The sequence below is a fragment of the Thamnophis elegans genome, chromosome 2, assembly GCF_009769535.1.
Source record: "Thamnophis elegans isolate rThaEle1 chromosome 2, rThaEle1.pri, whole genome shotgun sequence".
Classification (NCBI taxonomy): domain Eukaryota; kingdom Metazoa; phylum Chordata; class Lepidosauria; order Squamata; family Colubridae; genus Thamnophis; species Thamnophis elegans.
The window spans coordinates 12,806,888-12,830,314 of NC_045542.1; the positions used below are offsets into that span (position 1 = coordinate 12,806,888).

General features: G+C 41.9%; 1 protein-coding gene and 4 non-coding genes across 5 annotated transcripts; 2 read left to right on the forward strand and 3 right to left on the reverse strand.

Annotated features, from left to right (window-relative positions):
• Nucleotides 1–6,615: 6,615 nt before the first annotated feature.
• Nucleotides 6,616–17,464, reverse strand: LOC116504214 (adiponectin receptor protein 1-like). The gene is made up of 7 exons (XM_032211100.1): nucleotides 17,366–17,464; nucleotides 16,534–16,686; nucleotides 12,105–12,276; nucleotides 10,460–10,646; nucleotides 8,870–9,057; nucleotides 7,725–7,918; nucleotides 6,616–6,744 (listed from the first exon to the last, which is right to left on the reverse strand). The coding sequence occupies exons 1-7, from the start codon at nucleotides 17,462–17,464 to the stop codon at nucleotides 6,616–6,618; spliced, it is 1,122 nt and encodes a 373-aa protein (XP_032066991.1).
• Nucleotides 17,465–19,966: 2,502 nt separating this feature from the next.
• On the forward strand, nucleotides 19,967–20,038 carry TRNAE-UUC. Its single transcript has one exon. It is a non-coding gene; the product is annotated as a tRNA-Glu (tRNA).
• A 208-nt stretch (nucleotides 20,039–20,246) lies between these two features.
• TRNAE-UUC lies at nucleotides 20,247–20,318 on the forward strand. The gene has a single exon. It is a non-coding gene; the product is annotated as a tRNA-Glu (tRNA).
• Nucleotides 20,319–20,748: 430 nt separating this feature from the next.
• TRNAE-UUC lies at nucleotides 20,749–20,820 on the reverse strand. The gene has a single exon. It is a non-coding gene; the product is annotated as a tRNA-Glu (tRNA).
• A 1,197-nt stretch (nucleotides 20,821–22,017) lies between these two features.
• Nucleotides 22,018–22,089, reverse strand: TRNAE-UUC. The gene has a single exon. It is a non-coding gene; the product is annotated as a tRNA-Glu (tRNA).
• Nucleotides 22,090–23,427: the final 1,338 nt, after the last annotated feature.

The window sequence follows — 23,427 nt, forward strand, 5'->3', positions numbered from 1 at the left end:
CTCGCTCCGTTACATGGCCCTAGGGGTTCGAACTGCCAAACTGCTGACCTTTCTGATTGACAAGCTCAGCATCTTAGCCACTGAGCCACCACATAACTCACATACATACATACATACATATATACATACATTCTGTTGACATGGCCCTTGCCCTCATGCCTATTACACTCCCTGCCTTAACCGGTTTAATTTTTGAATACTTAATTTAAGTGGAAAGGTGATAAGTAAAACAGAAAACCACCTTTGTATTTACAAGCGTGGCATTTGATTTTGTAGAAAATAAAAATGATGGATGCCCACTACCCCACACTGTCCGGGAAAAAGGGGCAAAGATTTTGTGAGTGACTATGACATGCTTTCCAATATTCTAATGTGCCTTCTGAACCTAAAGAAATGACTATTCTTTTGTTCATATGCTAATAAGGATTGTTCAGTTTCTGGTCAGAAAATTAAATTTTTAGGAAATATTGAACTTTACAATCCAACTCGGGTGTGTAAATGACAGAGCCAGGAAAAACTTCACCATTTGATTCAGGTAGATTTATTACCCTGACTTCCAGATTAATGCCAGGTAGATCCAACTCTTTCTTCCAGTCTGGTGATATGACTTACATGTTTATATAAAAGATATAGAAATGTATTTCTTTAGAAAAGAAAATAATGCCATAAAACAGATTACTGTCTTCTAGAATTGATTACAATATCAAAAATAACTTGGTGGGAAGCTAACAGTGTTCTGTGCACCTCAGCTTATAGTCATGCTGGCCACATGATGATGGAAATGTCTTTGGACAATGCTGGCTACCTCGGCTAAGAAATGATGATGAGCACTACTCCCAAGAGTTAGACATGACTGGACAGGGGAAACTTTTACCTTAATCAGAAATAATGTGCAAGAATGTGAAAGCTCACTTGCTGTGTCATTGATTTCATTCTAATGTAGCTGTTAGCCTGAAGTGATATTATTAATACAGTACTTAGTTTAGCTACTTAGAGCATTATGGAAAAAGCAGGGCAGAGAATAACAATTCTGTTCTGATTACACTGGCTACCTGTCTGTGGCCTCAATGTAGTGCTGGCTTTGAACTTTAAAACACTCAACTTTGCACGATCAGGTTATCCAAAGAACCTGCTCGAGATTTCATCTTGGGGTCTTCTGTTGCATTGATAAATTAAATTACTGAATTTGAAGGAGTCTTGGCATAGACTAATTACGGCAGTCAGGACAAAAAATACATCCCTTTTTTGGTACATCACCAGGGGATTGGGAAAACCTCCCCTATCCCCAACAAATCAGGTTCCGATTCATGCCTGGGAGGAGTATTTTAGGGAGCTTTATACAGATCCTGACTAGGTAACCAAGGAGAGCCAAGCTAGTTTGGACCAAACTCCTTACTGGCTCCTTGTTACACCAGAAGAGATATCCTGGTTGATGGAGCTCTAAAGGCTAATAAGGCACCCGGGGCTGATAATATCCTGCCAGAAATAATCAAAAAGAACGCCAGTTGGTGGGCTCCACTTTTAGCATCACTTTATATTTATAGATAAAACAGGCCATATGCCTAGAGACTGGGGAGTAGCAATTATCATTCCAATTTATAAAAAAGGTAATAGAAATGACCCAGGCAATTATAGACCCATTAGTTTCTAAGCATTATTAGTAAACTGTATGCCAACACCTAAATTATAAACTTCAAGATTGGCTAATATCAGGGGGGATAATCAAAGACGAACAAGCCGGTTTTAGAAAAGGAAGATCTACAGTGGATCATATCTTGGTACTCCACCATTTAGTACAAAAATACACATATAAAAAGAAATCCTCTCTTTTTGTGGCCTTCCTTGATTTTAAGCAAGCCTTTGATTAAATATTCAGGATCACCCTTTGGGAAAAATTAAAATGCACCTCGATCGATAAATGCCTCCTCCTCCTCATACAAAAATTATATGCCAATTCCACCTTGAAAGTGAGGTGCAATCCCCAAGGGAGTTTAACCGGCTCAGTAAGGGTACAAAAAGGGGTACGGTAGGTTTCATCCTGTCCCCTTCCCTCTTTAACTTCTATATTAATCCCCTGATTGATCTGCAGAATCCTGATTTCCATCCTCCCAACCTAGCACAACTCACAGTGCCAATTCTCTTATATGCTGATTGTGCCGCTATCATTTCACAAACACCTGTAGGACTGAAGAGAGCAATTAAGGCAACTCTCGGCTATTGCAGGCAAAACAAGCTGGTCCTTAATTTTGATAAATCAAAATTTTTAGTTTTTGCTAAAAGACCAAGCCAATACTCCTGGAAAATAGAAGGACATAGTTTGGAACAGGTTAGAACATTTAGATACCTTGGGGTGGTTTTCCACTCGCAAGGGACATGGAAGGCACACCTGAATCACACACTGCAAGTAGCCAATAGGTCCTCAAATGCAATTAAACATTTCTTTTATACGGGTGGAGGTCAGATTGTACCTGCTGACATAAACTTAAGATGCCTGGCCTCTTGGACATAGCGGCGAGAACGTCCCTGCCCCTGCCGCACTCCGCCACCTCGCCCCCCCCGCCTCCTCCAACCCCACCGCTGTGTCCAACAGGCCAGGCGTCTCATGTTTATGACGGACATAAACGTGAGACGCCTGGCCTGTTGGACACAGCTGAGGGGGGGCAGCCGGCAAAGAAAGGGGAGAGGTGGAGGGGAGCAGGACGGAGCTCCCAGTGGGGGGGAGAGGGCTGCCCCTCTCTTCTCAAACAAACTCTCTCTCAAATTCCTCACAATAAAAAATTATAAATTAAATTACAATAATTTTGAATCCCCCCCCCTCCCTCCGTCCGATCCACATACCTTTTCCAGCTGTGGATTTCATCTCTTCTTTTGTCCGCCCGCCATGATGAAAATGTAAAAAATTAAATAAAAAGGCAACTTAGGCATGACTTGCTGCTCCCATATCAGGAGGCAGAGAACCACATGCCTATTTTGCATAAGAATTTTTTTGCCTTTTAACCCTTGTTTAACTCTGAGCAAAGGTTAAAAGGCAAAAAATTCCTTATGCAAAGGAGGCCCGTAGTTCTCTCGCCTCTCCCTGCAGTTAGCACTAAGCAGACTCAGAGTCACTGTGACTCTGGAGTTTGGCAGCAACTACTTTAGCCTTTTTCCTTTTAATTATTCTTTTCTTTTCCTCATGACACTGGTGAGGCCCTGCCTCCCCTGACTGCACGTCCCTGGTGCCAAGGTACCACTGTATATTGAATTAAGTCATATCCTCGGTTTTTACAGTACCTCAAACCAGAAATCAACTAATTAGGCTAAGGGAAAATTTGAAAAAAAGCCCTTCTCCAAGATTAAAAATAAGATTGCATATTGTATAGGTGCAGCTATGTGATGTCTTACTAAATTTGGTGAAGTATGTTGTATGAAAACAGCCAATGTATGAAAATAGTTTTTCATTATTTAGTTCAGAATCCAGGAACAGAAATGTGCTGCTCTAATAAAGGGGCCCCTCCATTCAGCCATCAATTTTAATTTGAGTTCAAAAGAATCAAACTTCAGTCATTGAGTTAGGGAAACATTATTTATTTTTATAATTATTAATATTACACTTTGAATATTTTTACATTTTTCTATTCTTTTCCCTAAAGTGTCTGATCTCTTTAAGAATTTTTTTTTATCACAATGGCCAGTAGAAAAATAACCAAACTCTTAAAAACAAAGACGCTCTTTAGCACTTCCCACAAAGATCAGGAGAAAAGAGAACCGTGGAACAGTGCAATGTGGAGACACTTTACAGTATGGGGTGAGGAATCAATGGGTTTAAGAGCATATCACAAAGGGACTCACAGTTTACTATGTACAGAGCAATTAGTATCAATGGCTGTGCAAGTGCCCTGCTTTGAATCAAACAGTTGGGAATGCGAGGCGGAGTCATAAACCCTGTATAGAGGTTTGTAGTAAATTAATTTTCTTCAGTGTGCTTAATTTTAATTTATACTTGATTGGCCTGTGGTATGACACACCAAGTAGCAGAACCCCTTAGGGATTGTAATGGGACTGGGAAGTTGGAGCTGTTGATTCATCTTTCCAGGTTGGGAATAGGACCTAGGAATTTGAGGGAAATTATTGTTTTTCTGTGAAATTTGTACTCTAGCAAGCGATTCAGAAAATCAAGCATTTCTAAAAAGGGGGGGGGATGTGGGGGGAAAGTATTTTAAAAGAGAGTCCCTCTTGGCTGTTTCATCTCAGGGAAACATATCAATAGTATATATCCTGTTAAATCTAGCCTGTTTTACTTGTTATCCCAGTCTCCAATAGAAACCCAGTTGACTAGCATTGCTTAGCAATCCACTGAAGGTGCAAGGTCATTCTCTTTACCTTCTTGGGATTGTACAAAGGTATGGGTTGTGATTTGTGATTGTGATCAAACTTTTTGGAAGCTGCCACAACCTGCCAATATGCTGGGTTTGGGTTGGTGGGTCAAAAGCCATGCATCCTTTTGTTATGCGATCACCTTGCTCCCTTTGGAAGCATGGTCTCCACGCTCACTTTCCAACATGTCCCATCGTCTCTAGAGAAGTGACACACCTTCTCAATATTGTACCATGATAAAAAGTGCTTCTACACCCCCCACCCCCACCCCACACACATAAAAGAGCCTAGCCTAGAGGCAAAAATATCTATGCCTAGTTGCCCCTCTTCTTCAAAGCTGCCAGTTTCTGGATTGAATATTGCAGCTTTCTACTCAGAACAAAGTTGATGGTATATCTTAGATAATGGTCTTTTTTTCCTCACACGTTTTCATATCAGTCAAAGCAGATGATTCACAAAAGAATCCAGTTGATTGTCTTTATAACTGACCTCTTTTTGTTCCTCCATTTCTTTTCCCTATAAATTCCACTGTATCATGAAAGAACTAGAACCATCTCCAGTGTACTAAATGCCACTTAGATTGATCAAGAGATGTTAACAATAAATTAATAAGAAACTGGCCTCCCCATCCTGCCTCAGCAACCTAATACTTTGTTACAGTTATTGAAACACTTCAAAAGAACCGTATTTGCTGCAGGAGAGAGAGGATGGGCATTTACTCAGACTTTAAGCAGCTGGTCATCTCCAGGTACATTGGTTATGCAGACTGAGAATCCAAAGGCAATCAGGTTAGGGAAGAATGTTGGGAATTGGCTTGGCTGATGGTGGAGTCCAGTGGTTATGGATTTGATTGCAGGGAACTTTCAGTGTTCAGACCCAGATTCTAGGCTCTTTCCTATAAGACTGGTATTGCCGTTTTACCGACAGCATCCAAAGAAGTTGCATCACTGTACCATCCAGGATGATAGTTGGAGCCCCTTGGTCTTCTAGTAGCAGGGAGGGATGTGTAAAGAAAGAAGACTCTTCTGTTACTCTGGACCTGCTTTTCCCTTCACACTGCATCTTCAACAGAGAAAGGGTGAGGGTTCTGTAGCAAAACACCAAATAGACTGACAGTCCTTCAAAAGACGGAGGATCGATGAGAGTTCAGTTCAGATGATTTTCATTTGCTGTAATCGAGATCCTTGGGGAGAAGAAGTAACCTGATCCCTCACTACATGCACAGACATACACACAATCTATTATTAAGAAATGTCCTACTCTTGAAGCTATTTGTCAGGGATTAAAGAACAGAGAACTGAGCAACAGCTACTGTAATTTCCAAACTAGTAAATTGATGGTTTAAAAAATGGAGGCTTTTCCAGCCCAAGCGCTGATCTCTCTCTCTCTATGCAGTCGTGATTAGAAAAGTTTCCCTTTCTGTACCCTAAAAACATTTAGACATCTACAAATCTCGGAGGGTAGAGTGGAGGGATTGCTGGCACATAACTGCATCCATCCTTAACCCGGGGGTGGTGTGGGGTGGTAGAACAGATGTGTGCCAGTCATCCATGTCGATGTTGGTCTGGACAATAGGCTTAGCTCTTAGATTTATAATCTACATTTCCATAGAGAAGCAAGCAATCCAGCAACAAAGCCAACTCAATTACCCTACCTTGGGGGTTTCCTCCCTCACTTTTTACTTTTGATGGAATAAAAATAGTTTGTTGCGTATTTCAGTAGATGACATGCTTTCTTGGCACCCATCTGAAAATAAGCCGCCTCTTAAAAGAGCACCAGTTCACAAAGAGAACTGAACAAATATGCACGGCTTGGACAGACCTGAGAATACTTCTTTTTTTTTTTTAAAGAAAAGACATCTCCTTAGCTTATGGGAGATACTGTAGTCGTCCATCGTGCTCTTATATGAATCCCCACATGAACCTACATTATAAGCTGTCAGAAGGGATTAAATGCCTACCCTATTATCGCCCATCTCTTTAGCCTTACACTTCTTGCTGGCAATTCACACACACGTGTAATCCACATGCTCACACATATCATACATAGGCTAATGTGTGGGTTGCCCTAATGGAGGAAAGGAGAGCCATTCCCCCAACCGCAAAGAAGACCTGGGACACAAAGGTTGTTTTTCAAAGGGAGACTTGGTGCAGCGCCCTTTAAGAGAGGCCCTGTCCCTCGTGGTCCATATCCAGAAGTGCTCAGGGTGATGGGAGGGCTGCCCTCATTCAGCGGGTATCCCTGGAGCCTCAAGAGGTATCAGAGCACAGTGTTCTCCATGCAGCTGCCACCCAGCGATGAGCGGAACGCTTGCAGCTGGGAGACCCCGTGAAGATGGACACAGGCAGCTGCAACCACCAAGACGTGGAAGATCTGGTGAGAATGGAACTATGGAAAGAAAGGAGAAGAAAGGCATTGGAACCCAACCCGCCTCGTATTGACCATCACCACATTATGAGATTTCTTTTTGTTCTTGACATTCACAAATTAAACAAAAAACAAAGCAGCTGGGGCTTCTGCAGGATTTGCGACATAATATCCCCAGCCGAGCCATGAATTAAGTGTACTCATCCCTGGTTCTCTTCTACAGAGCCCAGGTGGCGCAGTGGTTAAATGCAGCACTGCAGGCTACTTCAGCTGACTGCAGTTCGGCTGTTCAAATCTCACCGGCTCAAAGGTTGACTCAGCCTTCCATCCTTCCGAGGTGGGTAAAATGAGGACCCGGATTGTTGTTGGGGGCGATATGCTGACTCTGTAAACCGCTTAGAGAGGGCTGAACGCCCTAGGAAGCGGTATATAAGTCTAACTGCTATTGCTATTGCTATTGATCATGTAAATCTGTCATCTAAGTGTTTTGTAGCACTTACTGTCTGTTTTTTTATTAATTTTATACTGCTTGCATGCAAGCACACACTAAGTACATTAATAATGTGCGTGATTTTCTATATATTTGACTTGGTTTTTTTAAAAAATCTTGCTTTTATGAATTGCACGCTGTCACATTCTCTGGGTAGCCTATCCTTAAGCTTCCTTATATTTTCTCTCCTTAAAAAAAACAACAACAACGGGAGGAGGCAAAAATGTCACTCTGCCTGTTCTGGGGATCTTGCCATGTCACTATTTCTCTTGTTTGAAAAAAGGGTTGTCTACCTTGTCTGATTTGGTATGGGCCCACCACAGTTTGCCAAGGCAAAGTACTTATCTTAACCTGCCTCCTCATATTTTGGATGTGACAAAATGAAATGTCAAATTTATCCCAGAATGAAGCTATGGCTTTTACCAAGAGAAAAGATAATGTGGAACTCATATGAAGACTCTCAGTTTAAATACTTCCATCCCTCTTCCGTATTTTCTTGCCAAAGACATACCCAGATGTCACACTTGCCCGGGAAGAAACGTTCAGGAATGCGGGCAGCATACAAGCCCACTCCCAAGATGTAGAGGACTGCCATGAGGAAGAGCCAGCCAATCTGTCCCACTGTCGTGGCCTTGATAAAACCTTCAGTGATCATGAAATGGAGGGTGGGCACTAGTCCACTCAGCCCTAGGCCCAGAAATACACCTACCCCAAAAAGAAAGAGAAAATGTAACTTGGATGGATGGTTCTGTGGCTTTAACATCAATTCAACTAATTGGATTGGATTGGATTGCTTTTATTTATAGGCCGCCCTTTTCCCTGAGGGGACTCAGGGCGGCTTACAACCTATAGGGAGGGGATACACGTAATGATATATACAGACAGTACATAATTAAAAAATAGAAGCAACATTCATTCATCATTCGGGTGGGGACGGATCCTAATCTTTAACCCCAGGCCTGACGGGATAGCCAGATCTTGAGGGCTGTGCGGAAGGTCTGGAGGGTGGTGAGGGTACGAATCCTCACGGGGAGGTCGTTCCAAAGGGTCGGATTAATGTTGCTAATGAAGGAGCAGCTGATGGAACGTTAGACAACAAAAGCACACACATATTTTCATGTTGAACTGATGTTGTTGGCACTGGTTATCATATTATGCTAGTTTACTGTTTTGTTCCTGCATCTGTTATAGTAACACAGTATGCCAGCTGTTCCCAACCTGGTTCCCTCCAGATGTGTTGGGATTACAACTCCTTTTTCCTGTTAGACTTTCCTCACATTTGGACAATGTTAGGTTTAGGAAGGCTGCATTGTGCCAGGCAAGTTCCTCTATATTATATAATTACTTCGGTTTGCAATGGTCAGGTCATGAGTGTTTTTTGTGTACCAAAATTGACACAATTGAAAAATACAAGAAAGGTCTTGAAATCTTGGCACCCCTGAGATTTCCAGAAGCATATAAATAGAGGACTCCAAAAACTAGTGAGAACTGTGTGGACAAAAATATAAACGGTTGTGGGAAGAGAGGAGTAGAAAGACCAGGGAAAGGAAAACACAACCAAAAGACTGGAAAACAACTAACAGTATTCCCCATCTTTAATAGGCTTCTCCACATAATGTAGCAATGTGAGGATGCAGTCAAATCATGAATAGTTACCTGCCCGCACTGCCCGATATTGTGGCGTGGCAAAGTGATCCCACTGCGACACCATGATGGCAGTTATACCCAGCACACAGACGATGATGAGGTAGATGAGCTGGGGTTGTGGTGAGCAGTAGAATGAGTAATACAGCCAGGGAACAAAACTGCCCATGGTGAGCAGTGCAATTCCAGAGTAATCCAATCTGTACAGAAGGTACCACAGAAAGCAAGGTTGGGTGATCAGTGGACATCATGCATAGGGCAGGGCTTGGTGTATAAAGTTTAAATTACAGGAACCTTTAAACTATTTTAGTAAAGTGTAGTTCTCTATAGCCACAGTGTGGGCAAGATATTATGAAGAACCTCTAGCTTTCATTATACTGCCAAGATGATCCATGTTGTGGGAAGCATATATGCAGGCATAGATAGCAAGGATTGTACCTACATGCCAGTTTCTACAAGAACCACATTTTTTGTCACATTATGATGGCTTGACTGTAAGGAGAACAATGAAACCCGCTTATGAACTAGTAATTGATATTGTCACCTCCTAAAATGGATGCATTCTCCATAGGCATCCCACTATAATCCCTGCCCACAGTTTTTACAGGCTTCTGTAGCAATAACCAGAGACAAGATATAGCCAAGGCTCTTTCTCAGGCCTATACTTCTTGTGGTCCATTAGGTCAGCCTTCAAATTCTCCCCAGCACAATCTTTGACTTGGCTGCCTGGGAATTGTCATCTCAACAGAATCAGGAAGTGCTTGGGAGGTGAAAAGATGCACTAGATTAAATGTAGCTCATCCATTATTGGCTCGAAGTCTTGAGGAAAAGGGCTGTCTATTGGCTTCCCTGTGATAGCAAGAGCACAGCGAAAGCCCCTTCTGAAATCCCCCAAATATCTCTTGTGTAACACCTCCCCCAAATACTTTTGTAACATTTATGTATGGTATATTTACCATAAATATACTTTGTGACTTACTGTCCTTGGGAAACCATTTATAGCATTGTTTCTCAACCACAGCAGAGTTAAGGTATGTAGGAGAATTTTGGAAGTGGAAGTCCATCCATTTTAACATTGAGGAGGTTGAGAAACATTGATTTATAGTGCTCTAAAGAACACCACTTCGTAGGCATTGGTACAAAAATGAATCCGATGACTCCAAGATGCAACTTCAATTGTAGCACAGCATTTTTATTGTTTCAAATGGTGAAGCATCTGCTGTGAGGTCCTATCAGGACCCTGGGTCGTTCCCAGATGCTGCATGGTGCTACAGGCAAGCCCAGACAGTGGCATACCAGTCTTGATGCACCTCCATTGCTGTTTGTGTAGCACAGAACAGAAGAAACAAGTGGGGAGATGGGCAAACTCCGGACAGATTCCAATACCTGATTGGTCATCTACTTTGGCTTGATGGGGATTTTCTTTTACAATAAGAAAAGGCTATCCAGTTATCAGCCAAAGAAGAAATTTACCTCGGATACTCTAAGCATGTCCTCACATTTCATTATGAGAGAATACATCTTGATTCTTAATTCTTGCCTGTTGGTCACCTGCCTCAGTAGTTTGCGGGAGGATGGAGAGAGGAGGGGAAATCAACTTACTTGGAGAAGGTGCGAGAAACTTTCTCAGAGTGGCAATAGACTGTGTGAAATAGCCAGGAGAAACAGAGACAGAGAATGGCTCCGAGGAAAAACATGCCAAAGACCACACGCTCCTGGATGGGGGCCACATATTTCATGTTGGGACTGAACATGTATCCAATGCCCAAAACCAGGAAGAAGAGGAATCCTGAAGAGAGGGGAGAAAGTTACCAATATATACATGTTTCTGCATGTATTCAAATACTGGGGCACATTTGGAAACAGGAAACATACATCTGGTTTGGCAGGGACTAACTAGGAATCCTTTCTGAATCTACCCCCTGAAGACTCCATTTCAGGAACTTCACAGGCCTTTCTCAAGTTGGGAGAATCAATGTGTGAAATGGGAGACTGAAGAAGTACAAATGGCTTCTGGTGTGAGTCATGGTTGACTGAAAATGTCTCTGCAAACGAGTGGACACAATCGCTATGAAGACTAAAGACCACTGGGCAGATTGATTGAGTATCTCCAGAGAAGGGGAAATTGGACATTGCCTATGAATGCTCTGTACAGCAACTCCTCATGAGAAACAAGAAAAGCAGACTGGTTTGAATGCCAGGAGCCAAGCAAGATAACATCTTTGTTCTTAGCAGCAGTGAAGCCTTTCGTAAGTTCACAAAGGAAATGTTCAATCTAATTACTTTAATTACATTTTGACATTCAAAATGGCAAGCTTAATTTGACATCTGATGAGTTTTACTTTCTTCTTTGGATTTAACAAACTTTAAGTGAGAAACTTAAAAATCTAAAATAAATTTGAAAACTACAGCAGTGGTGCCTGGCATTTACAAAGTAGATTGGTGAAAGCTTTGCAGACTTTTAAATGCCAAAGAGTGATGAAAGATTGAATCCTGTGATTTTGCACAGAAATGAAAGATTGTATATAATGAAAAAAATGTAAAGTTGGATTATTTGATCACGGATAAACTATTCGTTTGTTATTTCTAGAAACTCACAGTGGACTTTTTGCTGAACTAGATTTGAAAAGATAATTTCTGGATTGTGCATAGATAAAAGGCTATGGGGAAGAAGAGGTGCAGATTTTTTTGTAACTTTAAAAGAGGATTAAAAGTTATTATATTTGCTTATATTTGGTATAATGAAGCTTGGAAGCCACTAATTAATTGTTTTTCTTTTCTTTTTTGAAACTTCTGAACTTTTTTTTTCTCTTTTAGTTTAGTTTTTATTAGTTTTTACTATGTTTATTAAAAACTTCAATAACATTATTAGAGACAGAGCAAGCATTTTTCAGCTAGCCAGGAGAGGGGAAGGCCAAAATCTTGACCCAAGCTGGCCTAGCCTACTGCCTTAAAATTCAAGAAGCAGCCAGTGAGTTAGTCTTACATTTATCATGTCACCAGTAAAACCGAAGTGAGTACACCCCCTCACATTTTGTAAATATTTAAGTATATCTTTTCATGTGACAACATTAAAGAAATGACACTTGGTTACAATATGTAGTGAGTATGCAGTTTGTAGAACAGTGTATTCCACTTATATTGTGGAAACCAGAGAGTTTGATTCAGAGGAGTGCAATTTATTTCCCACCCTCTTTGTTCCCCCCTCAGACTATAGAGCTACACAATCTTCTGCCCTGTGACTGACCAAGCAGATGAGTCCAGATGTTGCCAGTTTCGGTGTGGAGCCGGAAGATGCTGCGGAAACAGGCGCGGAAGGAAGGCATGGGTGGCCGATGTCCGTGTAGGAGAAAATCGTTGTCTTTCAGCCAGTCAGGTAGCACATCATAGGGCATCACACGCCAACGGCCCTCCCAAACCTGCAACAGCAGAAGAGAGGCGAGAAAAGTCATAGAAAGAGCTTGCCTATCCTTCCTTCTGCGAGCTGAGAACATCAAAACAATGAGTGCATTTGTATACTTGAGGATATGGTATGCCGAGGTGGCGCAGTGGTTAAATGCAGCGCTGCAGGCTACTTCAGCTGACTGCAGTTCTGCAGTTCAGCTGTTCAAATCTCACCGGCTCAAGGTTGACTCAGCCTTCCATCCTTCTAAGGTGGGTAAAATGAGGACCCGGATTGTTGGGGGCAATATGCTGACTCTGTAAACGGCTTAGAGAGGGCTGAAAGCCCTATGAAGCGGTATATAAGTCTAACTGCTATTGCTATTGCTATGCTTCTTGGAAGGGGAGGGGGAAACCAACTTGGGGGAGAAGAATTTCTAGTGTTTTCACAAAGATTTTTTCTAGTGTTCACATCACTGAGTTTCAAAGTAGGGTTTTGTTTTGTTTTTGCCTTCATTCCCTGTAAGCCTAGGAGTGGAGGTGGAGCTCTCGCCTCACAATGAGGAGGCTGTGAGCTCGATCCTAGACAGCGGCAGATATTTCTCTCTCTGGGCCCAATGAGAAAATGTCTGCTGTGAACTCTGCATTGGCGACAGGAAGGGAATCCAGCCAGTAAACACTCAGCTCCACTCAGTTGCCCAACTCCATCCCGATGCAAGTGATTGCGGGGTCATTAAAAGACAAAAATAATAATAATTCAAGATTCCAAAGTGCTTTGAAGTTAGGGCGAAGTTACACAGCCTAACTCCTCCTCCCAAGATTTAGATGGGGTCCTCAAAACATTCCAAGCAAATTGCTATTTTTCATACCAAAGAGGAGGCGAGTAATAGAATCCCCCAAGAATGAATTCTATTCAAAAGATGCATTGAATTTAATGTAATCTAAAATAAATCTGGTCTAGTTTAAATGCACTGTGTGGCCCTGTCTCTTTTTTTCTGATGCACAGCCACCATAGGCCACCCAGAGCTAAAGTGTAGACCTCATCCTGAAAAAAGGCCTTGATCCTATATTTTGAAAATGGGCAGTGGGGATGTCTTCCAGCTGATAATTAATTTTAAAGAAACTGATTATTATTTTTTGCATCAGGAAGTTCCCAGTAATCTCCAGTTAGAATCTCTTGTTATAAACAAATCTAGTCCACCTTACAGATTTGCCATGAGGATAAAATGGGCAGGATACGAAGAATGCTACCTCTATTATCTGGAACTCCTTGAAGAAAGACAAGGTGTAATTTTTATTTTTTAAAAAAGATCACGATTAAACCACAGCAGGAGTCATCAATTACTTTCAGGCTCTTCTTTAACAATGCACTGGGTTCATCACGATCCCTTCTGCTTTGCTTGTTCATTTGTTAGCTGCAGAAGACAAGCAAGTGAGCAGAACTAGCCCTGCTCCAAAAGCGTTTACTTTCCACCTTGATGGAATGTCTGGTTGAAAACAAGCATCCCACAATGGGGCGGAGTGGGGGGGGGGAACCTATTGTAATTTCTTACTGTTCAAATCAAACAGCTTCTGTCATAAAAATGTGGCAAGTCTGATCACATGAACTTTTTGAAAAGGCAAAGTAAGAATGTTCTGGAGAGGCAGCAAGCAGGAGCAGCAGCCACAATGTGGGCAACTTAGAGGTAGTCCAGACAAAAAGCTCCAATTCCTTCCGAGGACTCAGCTGCCTCTTATTTAACTGTTGCCCCATCTGTGGATCCTCCTCCTGTTTCTCAAAAACAGTCTCACAGATCATTACAGAGAGGGATACAGAGGTAGAGAGAGTTGTTTGAAAAAAAAATGGCAATAAAACCAAATAACCATCTGAGTTGGGCTGGTGTACTGACCAAAAAGCCTTATTTCAGGAACAAGCCATCTTTCTAGGCCATGGGCACCACTGCATCATTTAGAGCAGTGTTTCCCAAAGTGTGGTACACGTACCCCCAGGGGTACGGGAAGAGTTTGGTGGGGGTACGCGTTGCACCGGAGTTTGGTGGGGATCACGTGGGAATATCCACTGCACCGTGCTTAGCTGCGCCCACAGAACCAAATTATGATGATCTGTCATCTCAACATAAACAATTTCATCCTTCTCATTGAATCAAATAAATGTTCTTTATAATATAACTTTCGTTTATTTTGCGTATGTACCAAAAAAAATTAAAAAAAATATTTTGATTTTTATTAAAGCATATGTTTTTTATGAGGGGTAGTCAGCGTTACGAAAATTATAGAAGGGGTACACATATGTCAAAAGTTTGGGAAACACTGATTTAGAGGCATGGAAATAATAGGAATTATATTATTACATACACAACAATGTATGAAATCACAGCTGTCAGTTTCTTAGTTTTCATACACAAGTTATTTCCAAGAATCTAGGATTCATAATGTATCAGTGCATTATTATTGTTACTGTAGTTAATCTACATTTTGATTTACAGTCTGGGGCTGGTAAAAACTTAACAGTTCAAGTCCTAACCAAGGACCAAAGAGCTGTTAAGGTAGGGTCTGAGTATTTAGACAGTTCTGAGTAAGGTTGGTTTTTTACAAATCATGACATTCAAGAATAAGTTCACAATTTCCATGTATCGAGGCATCCCTTTGGGTATTGCTCCAAGGGCTCCTATTACTATTGATACATTATTATTATTGTTGTTGTTATTAATAGTAGTATTTCATGCCAGAACTTGGAATTATTTTGAGATGTAATTTTCTTGAGAAATTGCAGCTATTTAAACAACAGCAATAACTAGTGTTCAATTTTGGCAATCTAATAGTGCTGTTGGTATCTGAAGGAACATATTGCCAACTCTGGCCTTACAGAGGTTCTGGGAATGTCACGATTAAGTGAAGATTTTAAGATAATTTTTATATCCAACATTTGAGACACATTGTGTTATTTGATGCATTTTTACTTAGATGTCAAAGGGAATTTAATGAAGCTTATATTCAGGTAAATGGATATAGGATTATGACAGTTATCTCAAATTCTAATTCTATTGTACCACATTCAATAGAGGTCATGGGAAACTGTCTATTAATTGCAAGTCTTCCCTTTGAGAAATAAAGCAGGTAGAAGAAAGGAATAAATGGGTATGGGGGGGTCTCTTCTTCCCACCTCCCTTTTCTTTTCACTTTCCAGTATTTTACAGTATTTTCTTTTAATACCAAAAATGAAATAAAGAAGAAATTAATTCCCAGAAAAAGCAAAGAAATGGGCAGGAGTAAGAGCCATCACCTACATGACCTTTTTAATGTAAACAAAACAAAACAAAAACAAAACTTCCTTTCACTTTTTTCAGTGAATAAATTATCTCCCTTCCTCTGAAATTTTGGTCAGCCTTCTATCACAAATTCGTTTTCTGGCTTTCTTAAAAGTTAGTCATTGCTCATCCACAATATCTGCACAATGATGCAGTGAGGAACTCTAGACCCTAGATGTAATGATCTTATTTGAGAAAGAGGCTCTTATATAGTAATGCACACATACAGTCCATACATACCATACATACATACATACATACATACATACCTAAATACATACATACGTACATATGTCTTTGGAACAACTTTCTGGGAGTCTCAGATAAGATATTTTACATGCTAGAGTTTACTCAATTTCAAAAGTAGGCTGGACATAGCTTACAAAAACAGAGGACAATACTGATCCAGGAGAAGACTGTTCTCACTTGCCTTTATCTGGCAGTTCACCTCCATATCTTTGGAAGTGTAGTTTTTTGCTCTTTGTGCTGCCTTATGTCTCCGTCCCATGGCCTCCCTCAGATGTGGATCTGAAGGGAACTCAGCTGGGTAACTGAGTTGCATGTCAGAAGAGTGAGCCCACACCATTTTCAATTTTGCTCCTCCTGGTCTTCCTGGTTCTGGGTAATGTGGCCAGATGGCCTTGCCCCTCTATGAACCCGCCCAGAAGCTGGCTCAGAATGGGTTGTCATGGCAGAGAGGAGGCTCTCTTCCCCAGGGTGAAGGATGAAAATTTTATGGCTCTCCCACTCCCAGGCCCTTGGCAAAAGGGGCTATTTTTCCCAGCTTGGTAAAGCTGAGAAGAAGAAGGATGTTGGTCAGCAGCTGAAGTCATAATGATGCTTCCTGGAGTACTGCTGTGACATATTGGCTTGCCTCAGAATCAATAGGGCTCATTCAAGGGTTGACTGTTGGACAACAGTTGTAGAAGAATGAAGTTACAAAGAGCTTGGCACACAAGAAGGCTTAATTTAATTGGTGTAACTTGCCTTCAAAACAAATTCCTCCATCTTCTCCATGGCATGCTGGGCCTGAAGTGGCAACATCAAGACCCGCACAGGATCTGGACCAGTGTCTTCCTCCTCTAACTCTGGATCGTCTGATCCCCAGCCTGTGGGCTCAACCTTCATTTCAATACCATCCTGAAAAAGAAGATGCATACACTGGCCAATGGAATTTTATAGATAGAAAGAGAGAATCTGAGAAGAGATAGGAGGAGTGAAGGAAAACCAGGAATAACATTTCCCTTTTATGCTATATAGTGCAGTACTCTGCTGATAGATTAACAGAGAGGCTCAAGGTCCTTTCCCTCTTAATGCAAGGGATAAAGAATAAAGCTCAAAATAAGATAAAGAACTTCCTCCTTCAAAGAATCACAACCAAGAACAGTTGGTTTAGATTTGGCCTGCAGGGCTACCCTATCAACCAGCCACTAGATTCAGAGCACTGAGAATCACCTCTAATTATGAGCTTGCAATCCACCTCTGTGGACATGCTAGCTTTACATCTGATCTGCTGGACATGGTGTTTGTAATTCTACTGTTGGAAGCAGAAGACAGAACAATGGAACTGATGCTCAAGTGATTCCATAAGCCAGACAGAATCATTAGTAGCAAGTGTTGCTCTGGCCATATTTTCAGCTTTGAGTTACTATTGTACTTTTCTTGAAACTTCAGCCCAGCAAAGCCATTTTCACATTCTTAGACAAATGTAATTGGCCTTATTGAACAGAGTTTGGACCATGATGACTGCACACAAAGGAAAGATGCAGAAGAGAGGAATAAGAAGAGAGACCCAATGAGTGGTTCTCCTGATACTCACCTGGCTAGCGTTCTCTTGTAACAAAGGTCTCATTTCAGCCACAGCCTCCTCCCCCAGGTACCCTGCGCACCACCCAGCCCGTTCCTTCAAGGGCTCCATGATGGGGGAGGAGGGGGGGCATACAGTTGAAGCCTCTTCACAGGCAGAGGCTCAGTCCCCTCTGCAAGCCACCAGCCCCATCGTCCCCACTGTCTCTGTGAGAAAGCAGAGGGGGTAAGGGATGCAGAGGGATGAATCTCTGAATCCTTCTGTTCTCCTTCTCACCCGGTGATCTGCCATTTCTCCCCCTTCAGCTCCTACTTCCCAAACCACCCTGCATGCTTATCCACAAGAGCCATGCTTGACTTCCTACCCCCCACAAAAAAATCTCTACCTCTCTTCAGTTCAGCTGTTTCCCCAGTCTCTTTTTTAAATTCTTCTAACCCCTACCATCCTATCGTTCCTTGTCCCTCTAAAATTTCATAACCTGCTCCCTAGTTGTATTGATTTGAACTATAAATATTGGTACTCTCCACCCTAACAATTTATGATAATTGCTTGACACCTACCCTTGCTCCCAGCAAAGGGTTGGTTGGGGAGAGTTTTCCCCCCCTAGATTCCTAATATGGTACAGATAAGCAGTGCCACCCCATAGTTGACTTCCCAAAAGGGGGCAATAGACAATCTCTTGAAGATTTGTAAGTGGAATCCAAGGAATAGAAGCTTCTCTATAACCATTCCTTGGTCTCCCTTACTTGCTATCCAAGCATGGTTCATATCTATCTACTCATCAACCCTCACAAAAACCACTATTTGGATATTTCCTTCTGTCCCATAGCATCCCTGGCCATACTTCTTCCTCGTCCCCATCCCCTTGAGGCCCTCCCAAATACTTCTGCCCTCCCTTCCCCTCTCTATCGCTCCATCACCTTTCTTTCCATTCTATTCTCCCAGCCCCTTCATTATACCCTCACCCAAGAGCCCTAGCAGCAGCATCGGGACCCAGCTGCCCCTTAAAACCCCGCCTCCCGCTCCGATAAGCTTTGGCACCTGCCCATCAAATTGGGATCACTTCCTGCCAGATGCCGAGCATCCTCGCTTGCTTGGATTGGGCAGTGCGTGGGGGGTGGGGGAGAAAAGAATCAGGTGCAGATAACTTCCGGCTGATACTGGAAGCCTTCCTTTCATTGTTGCCATGGTGACCCTTAAAGAGCTACATGCCCCTTTGTTTTTCTAGCGTTCGACAAGAAAAGGGGGGAGCGCAAATCGTTTTGCAGCTACTGGGGTGCAAAAGGGGAGGACCGTCTTTTGCCTCCCGTGCAGAAGTTAATAAGCTTGCGAAAGGTCGGGACGTTTAATCTCGGGCACGGGTTTGGGGTCTGCCCGCAGAAATCGCGTGGAAGATTTCTGTGCGTGGATAACCCCGTTTTTTTACGAGGAAAGCGATGCGTGTCGATATCGCCGTGTGCTTACGCGTATATCTCGGTGCAGGTGCACAATTGAATTGAGGCAGGTTGAAATGCACCTGCGCAGGTTGCTTATGCCGGTGGGTCTCCAACCTTGGCAACTTTAAGACCTGTGGACTTCAACTCCCAGAGCAAAGCTGGCTGAGGAACTCTGGGAGTTGAAGTCCACAGGTCTTAAAGTTGCCAAGGTTGGAGACCCACTGGCTTATGCTTGTATCTGGGAAAGTTAGACACAATTCCCAAGTCTTTTTTAGGAATCTCCTTTAATCTCGTTGGAAGGCATCTGTACGAATCAACCGAAGCCATTGTTCTCCACCGATCACACTCCAGGACTGGCAATGAAGGCAGCCCGATGGGATCCTTTGGAACAGGGGTCTCCAACCTTGGCAACTTTATGGCGGACTTCAACTCTCAGCAAAGCTGGCTGGGGAATTCTGAGAGTTGACGTCCGCCAGACTTAAAAGTTGCCAAGGTTGGAGCCCATTGCTTTGTAAGACCCATTCGATTTCCACTAGCGTTGTAATTCTTCTCAAGCCCTAGAAACTTTTAAGATGCGTGGACATCAACTTCCAGAAATCCCCAGCCAGCATGTTGGCTGTGCAAAGCCGGGAGTTGAAATCCGCGCATTGCAAAGCTGCTGAGAAAGTTGTTGAGAAACGCTGCATAACAATGAAACTAATAGTGATTTTTATTATTATTATTATTATGTGGTTAATCTTTGGTGAGATTCACAGCCTTTGGGGCTGGTTGGTAGCTCAAAAGCTGGAGTCCTAACCAAGGACCTAGGTGTTGTTGTTGTTGTTGTTGTTGTGTTGTTGTTGTTAATTCGAAAAGAATTGCTGAAGCCAGAGTGAAACCGACAAGGAAAAGACATGCGACACAGGTTCTCCGTTTAATTTCTTTTTAATCCCTATTTTATTTTGCACATTTTAGTTGGGCTTGGAGTTTCAGTTTTCAAACATGTGCATATTAGGGTTTAAAATGTCAATCTCCCACTTTTCTACTGAAAGCCATCAGGATTTACAAAAAGTTTTATGTGAAGGCGGTTGAATTTTGAAGGACGACTGCTGCAATTCCTAAACATACCTGTAGGGGCAGAGACGATTGTTATGGCTTAGATTGGACCACCATTTCCTGGAACCATTTTGCAAGTCCTTCCCATATGGTCTAGCGGTTAGGATTCCTGGTTTTCACCCAGGCGGCCCGGGTTCGACTCCCGGTATGGGAAGAAGGATTTCTTTTGCGTGTGTGCTTTCATTTTGATTTTTTAAGAATTATCTTGCATTTTTTTTCTTCCTAACTTCAAAATACTGTAGGGTACCCGGTACTGTATACTTTTCTCTGTCGTTTAAAAACCGAAAGTAAAACATGATTGAAAATGAGAACGTACTAAACGCTATATCAACTTAGATCACAAGAAACAAAATTACGTCTTCTCCCATATGGTCTAGCGGTTAGGATTCCTGGTTTTCACCCAGGCGGCCCGGGTTCGACTCCCGGTATGGGAAAAGCGTTTCTTTTTAATTTAAAAATGGGTTTCTTCCTTTACAAATACTTTTCCTAATTAAAATCATTAAAGCCCGCTGAAATTTCATACTTACTTGATTGCAAAGAGCAGTATTATCAGGTTCTAAAGTGTTACCTTTCAATATAAGCAAGATTCTTAAAAGAGGACAAACAGAATTGATGCATCTATTGGACAAAAGGAATATGGAGGTGATTTGTATCAGTTTCCCAGAAATATCCAGATTGTTGATTTCTTACAGGCTGCTGCAACTTATTAAGATATAAAAGGGGAAGCTCCCTTTTAAAAACAACAATTGCATGAAAGTTGGTATTAGTATTTTTGGGGCAAAGGCAAAAAACCCCAAGAATCGGATTCCCACGAATTAACGAAGGAAACATTCAGCAAGAAGGTTTCACTATAAAATTCCAACTTTCCCATACCGGGAGTCGAACCCGGGCCGCCTGGGTGAAAACCAGGAATCCTAACCGCTAGACCATATGGGAGAGCACTTAAAAACTCATTCAGCCACCAGAAATTCAATCTGATGTTCAGGGTTAAAGACTGCCAACTGCGAGATTCGCAAGAATTAATTAATGTAACATGATATATCCAGCGATAAAGACTCTAAGCGACTTCTCTCTCCAGGAAAGTAGAGAGACTCCAATTCATTTCGGGGCAGGTCAAATCCACGGATCGGCCTTCAAATTTGACGACATTCGCCCACTTTGGACGACCCTGCGTGTAAACTGCGCTCTCGATCGCTTTCTCTAGCAAGGGAGTTTCGGACTTGTAGGAAGGGCGGCAGACTGATCTTCTCTTGAGCCGGCGCTCACCAGACAGAGGAAGCCCTCCCCTCTTTGCTGAAAGCCATGGGGGAAGGGGGGAGTGACTCATGAGGTCGGAGAAGAGATACCCGTCCCAACTCAGCCGGTGCAAATCCAGATGTGGATCCAAATGCCATTTCCCTCCACCGTTGCCTCTTCTCGAGTCTCCGAAAACTATGGGCTCCTGGTCACCCACCCGTTTGCATTCATTTGCATTACTGCATTAATTAATATGATCAATTTATTTGCAAGATAGCGCACCAGCGTGCCTACCGTCCCTGTCTTACTGTCCCCATTTATCTGTATTTACTTGCTTTGTTCATGTTTATGTTACTTGCACTGGTTACCTTGTAAATGTGAGACAAACAAACAAACAAATAAATAAGACAGATTTGAGCTCCCATTGCAACTTTAGAGGCAACTTTACATAAGAACAGCCACTGCGATCTTCTTCTGCCAGCCCAGGCGAGGTTGCTTTTATTAAAGGCTCGCAACCTCACCGGGATCAACTGCAGCAGCAGGCAGCCCTTCTCAGTTCTTCCTTGTCAGCCCCCACCCCACCCCACCTCCCGCATCCGCATCGTGGTACTTTTTGAAAGCAGTTCTAAAGTCGTAGCGGCCCCTACTGACAGGCCAAGGAAATGCACCTTTAAAGTTCTCAGCAAGTGCAAGTCTGGTCCCAGAGTGGCGGCCTCTTTTTAAAGTGTTAGCAACAAGCTTTTTCTAAGGTTCATTTCTTTTAGAGCCCCGAGGGACGAAACTGTTTTCCCGTTAGTTCTCGATCCGATAACAAAAAACAGAGGGGTTGCTTTCGTTGTTTTACTAACGCTCGTGTCTCCACAGTGAATAATTTAGAATTTTTTTTAAAAGTTATTCTTCCCATACCGGGAGTCGAACCCGGGCCGCCTGGGTGAAAACCAGGAATCCTAACCGCTAGACCATATGGGAGGAAACTGACCGGTTGCTAGCAGAAATGACTGATAGAGGTAATGGTTCAATAAAAGCAATCAACGTTTCTCAAAGGTTTTTTGAATTTCTTATTATTCAGTCTTTTACAAAATGTTGGTAGCTTTGATTAACATCTTTAATGCACTAGGCTATCTTTTATCTTCTCACCCATTCCTCAGGAATAAAATCTCTAAGCTTGAAAACCTCATTAAGCATTTTCTTGTCTTGCTTCTTTCTTGTGCTTGCACAGTGGGTTTAATGGTGGTAGATTTTTTTTTTTTGTATTGCTTTTTTTACTTTTTGTACTCTCAAATGTACCAAAACTTTGTGCTCTATGAAGGATGGGCATGAATCCATCAGGTCAGCTCAGCATACTTCTTCAGCATTTGCGCTTATCTTTCTGGAAAAGCTTTTGCTCCAATTTTCTGGAGCAATTCCAGCAGATATAAGAAGGAAGATCTCCACCTGAAACCCTCAAATCCAATTGCCTACTAAAATAGAATAGGCAACCAGTGGACTTTTGAATAAGCTATGATAACTACCCAACAGCACACTGATTTAGTGTGCTGTGAACTCAGTCGTAGCTTTATTTATTTAGAAAATTTATATTACCGTCTACTCGCACATGGTGACTCAAGGAGGATTACAAGGATATAAAAACAGCATATAAAAGAAATAAAAATAATAAAATAATCCCCCACCAGAGTGACAGGGTGTCATTTGATTTAAGGCAATTTCTAATATTCCTCTAGTGCCTTGTCTCTCAATACTTTTAAAAGAGTGATTTAGGGGCTCATTTTCAAAATCACCACAACTTTGTCATTAGAAGAAATTAAAAGATCAATTAAAACAGTGGGTCTCAACCTTCCTAATGCCACGACCCTTTAATACAGTTCCTCATGTTGTGACCCCCAACTATAAAATTATTTTATGTTTTCCATATTTTTTCAAAAATAGGTGTTTTCCAATGGTCTTAGGCGACCCCTGTGAAAGGGTCATTCGACCCTCAAAGTGGTCCCGACCCACAGGTTGAGAACCACTGAATTAAAATAACTACAATAGGCAGAGGAGAAATGTTTATTAAAATGAAAACCATAGTTTCACTATTGCACTTTTTCTTAAAGAGATACATGTCCAAGTAAGACAATATAGGGGCCTATTTCTTTGGGGTTTCCCCTTTTTTCCTTCAAGATATCAAATTTTTAAAAGCCCCACAGATTAATCATAATCAAAACTTGTGCCTCATGTAAATCTGTTTTGGTTTGATAGAAAAGTTTTGCTTACAATGAAAGCATATAAGACATATGAAAATTAAATTACAAATCAAAGACATTTGTT

Excerpts from the sequence above, each read along its gene's own strand:
- LOC116504214 (XM_032211100.1), bottom strand. The coding sequence starts at position 17,464 with ATGGAGCCCTTGAAGGAACGGGCTGGGTGGTGCGCAGGGTACCTGGGG. Across the intron at positions 10,647-12,104 it reads CATCTGGACTCATCTGCTTG|GATTCCTCTTCTTCCTGGTT; the intron begins GTCAGTCACAGG and ends CCCTCTCTTCAG. Across the intron at positions 7,919-8,869 it reads ATATCGGGCAGTGCGGGCAG|GTGTATTTCTGGGCCTAGGG; the intron begins GTAACTATTCAT and ends TTTTTGGGGTAG.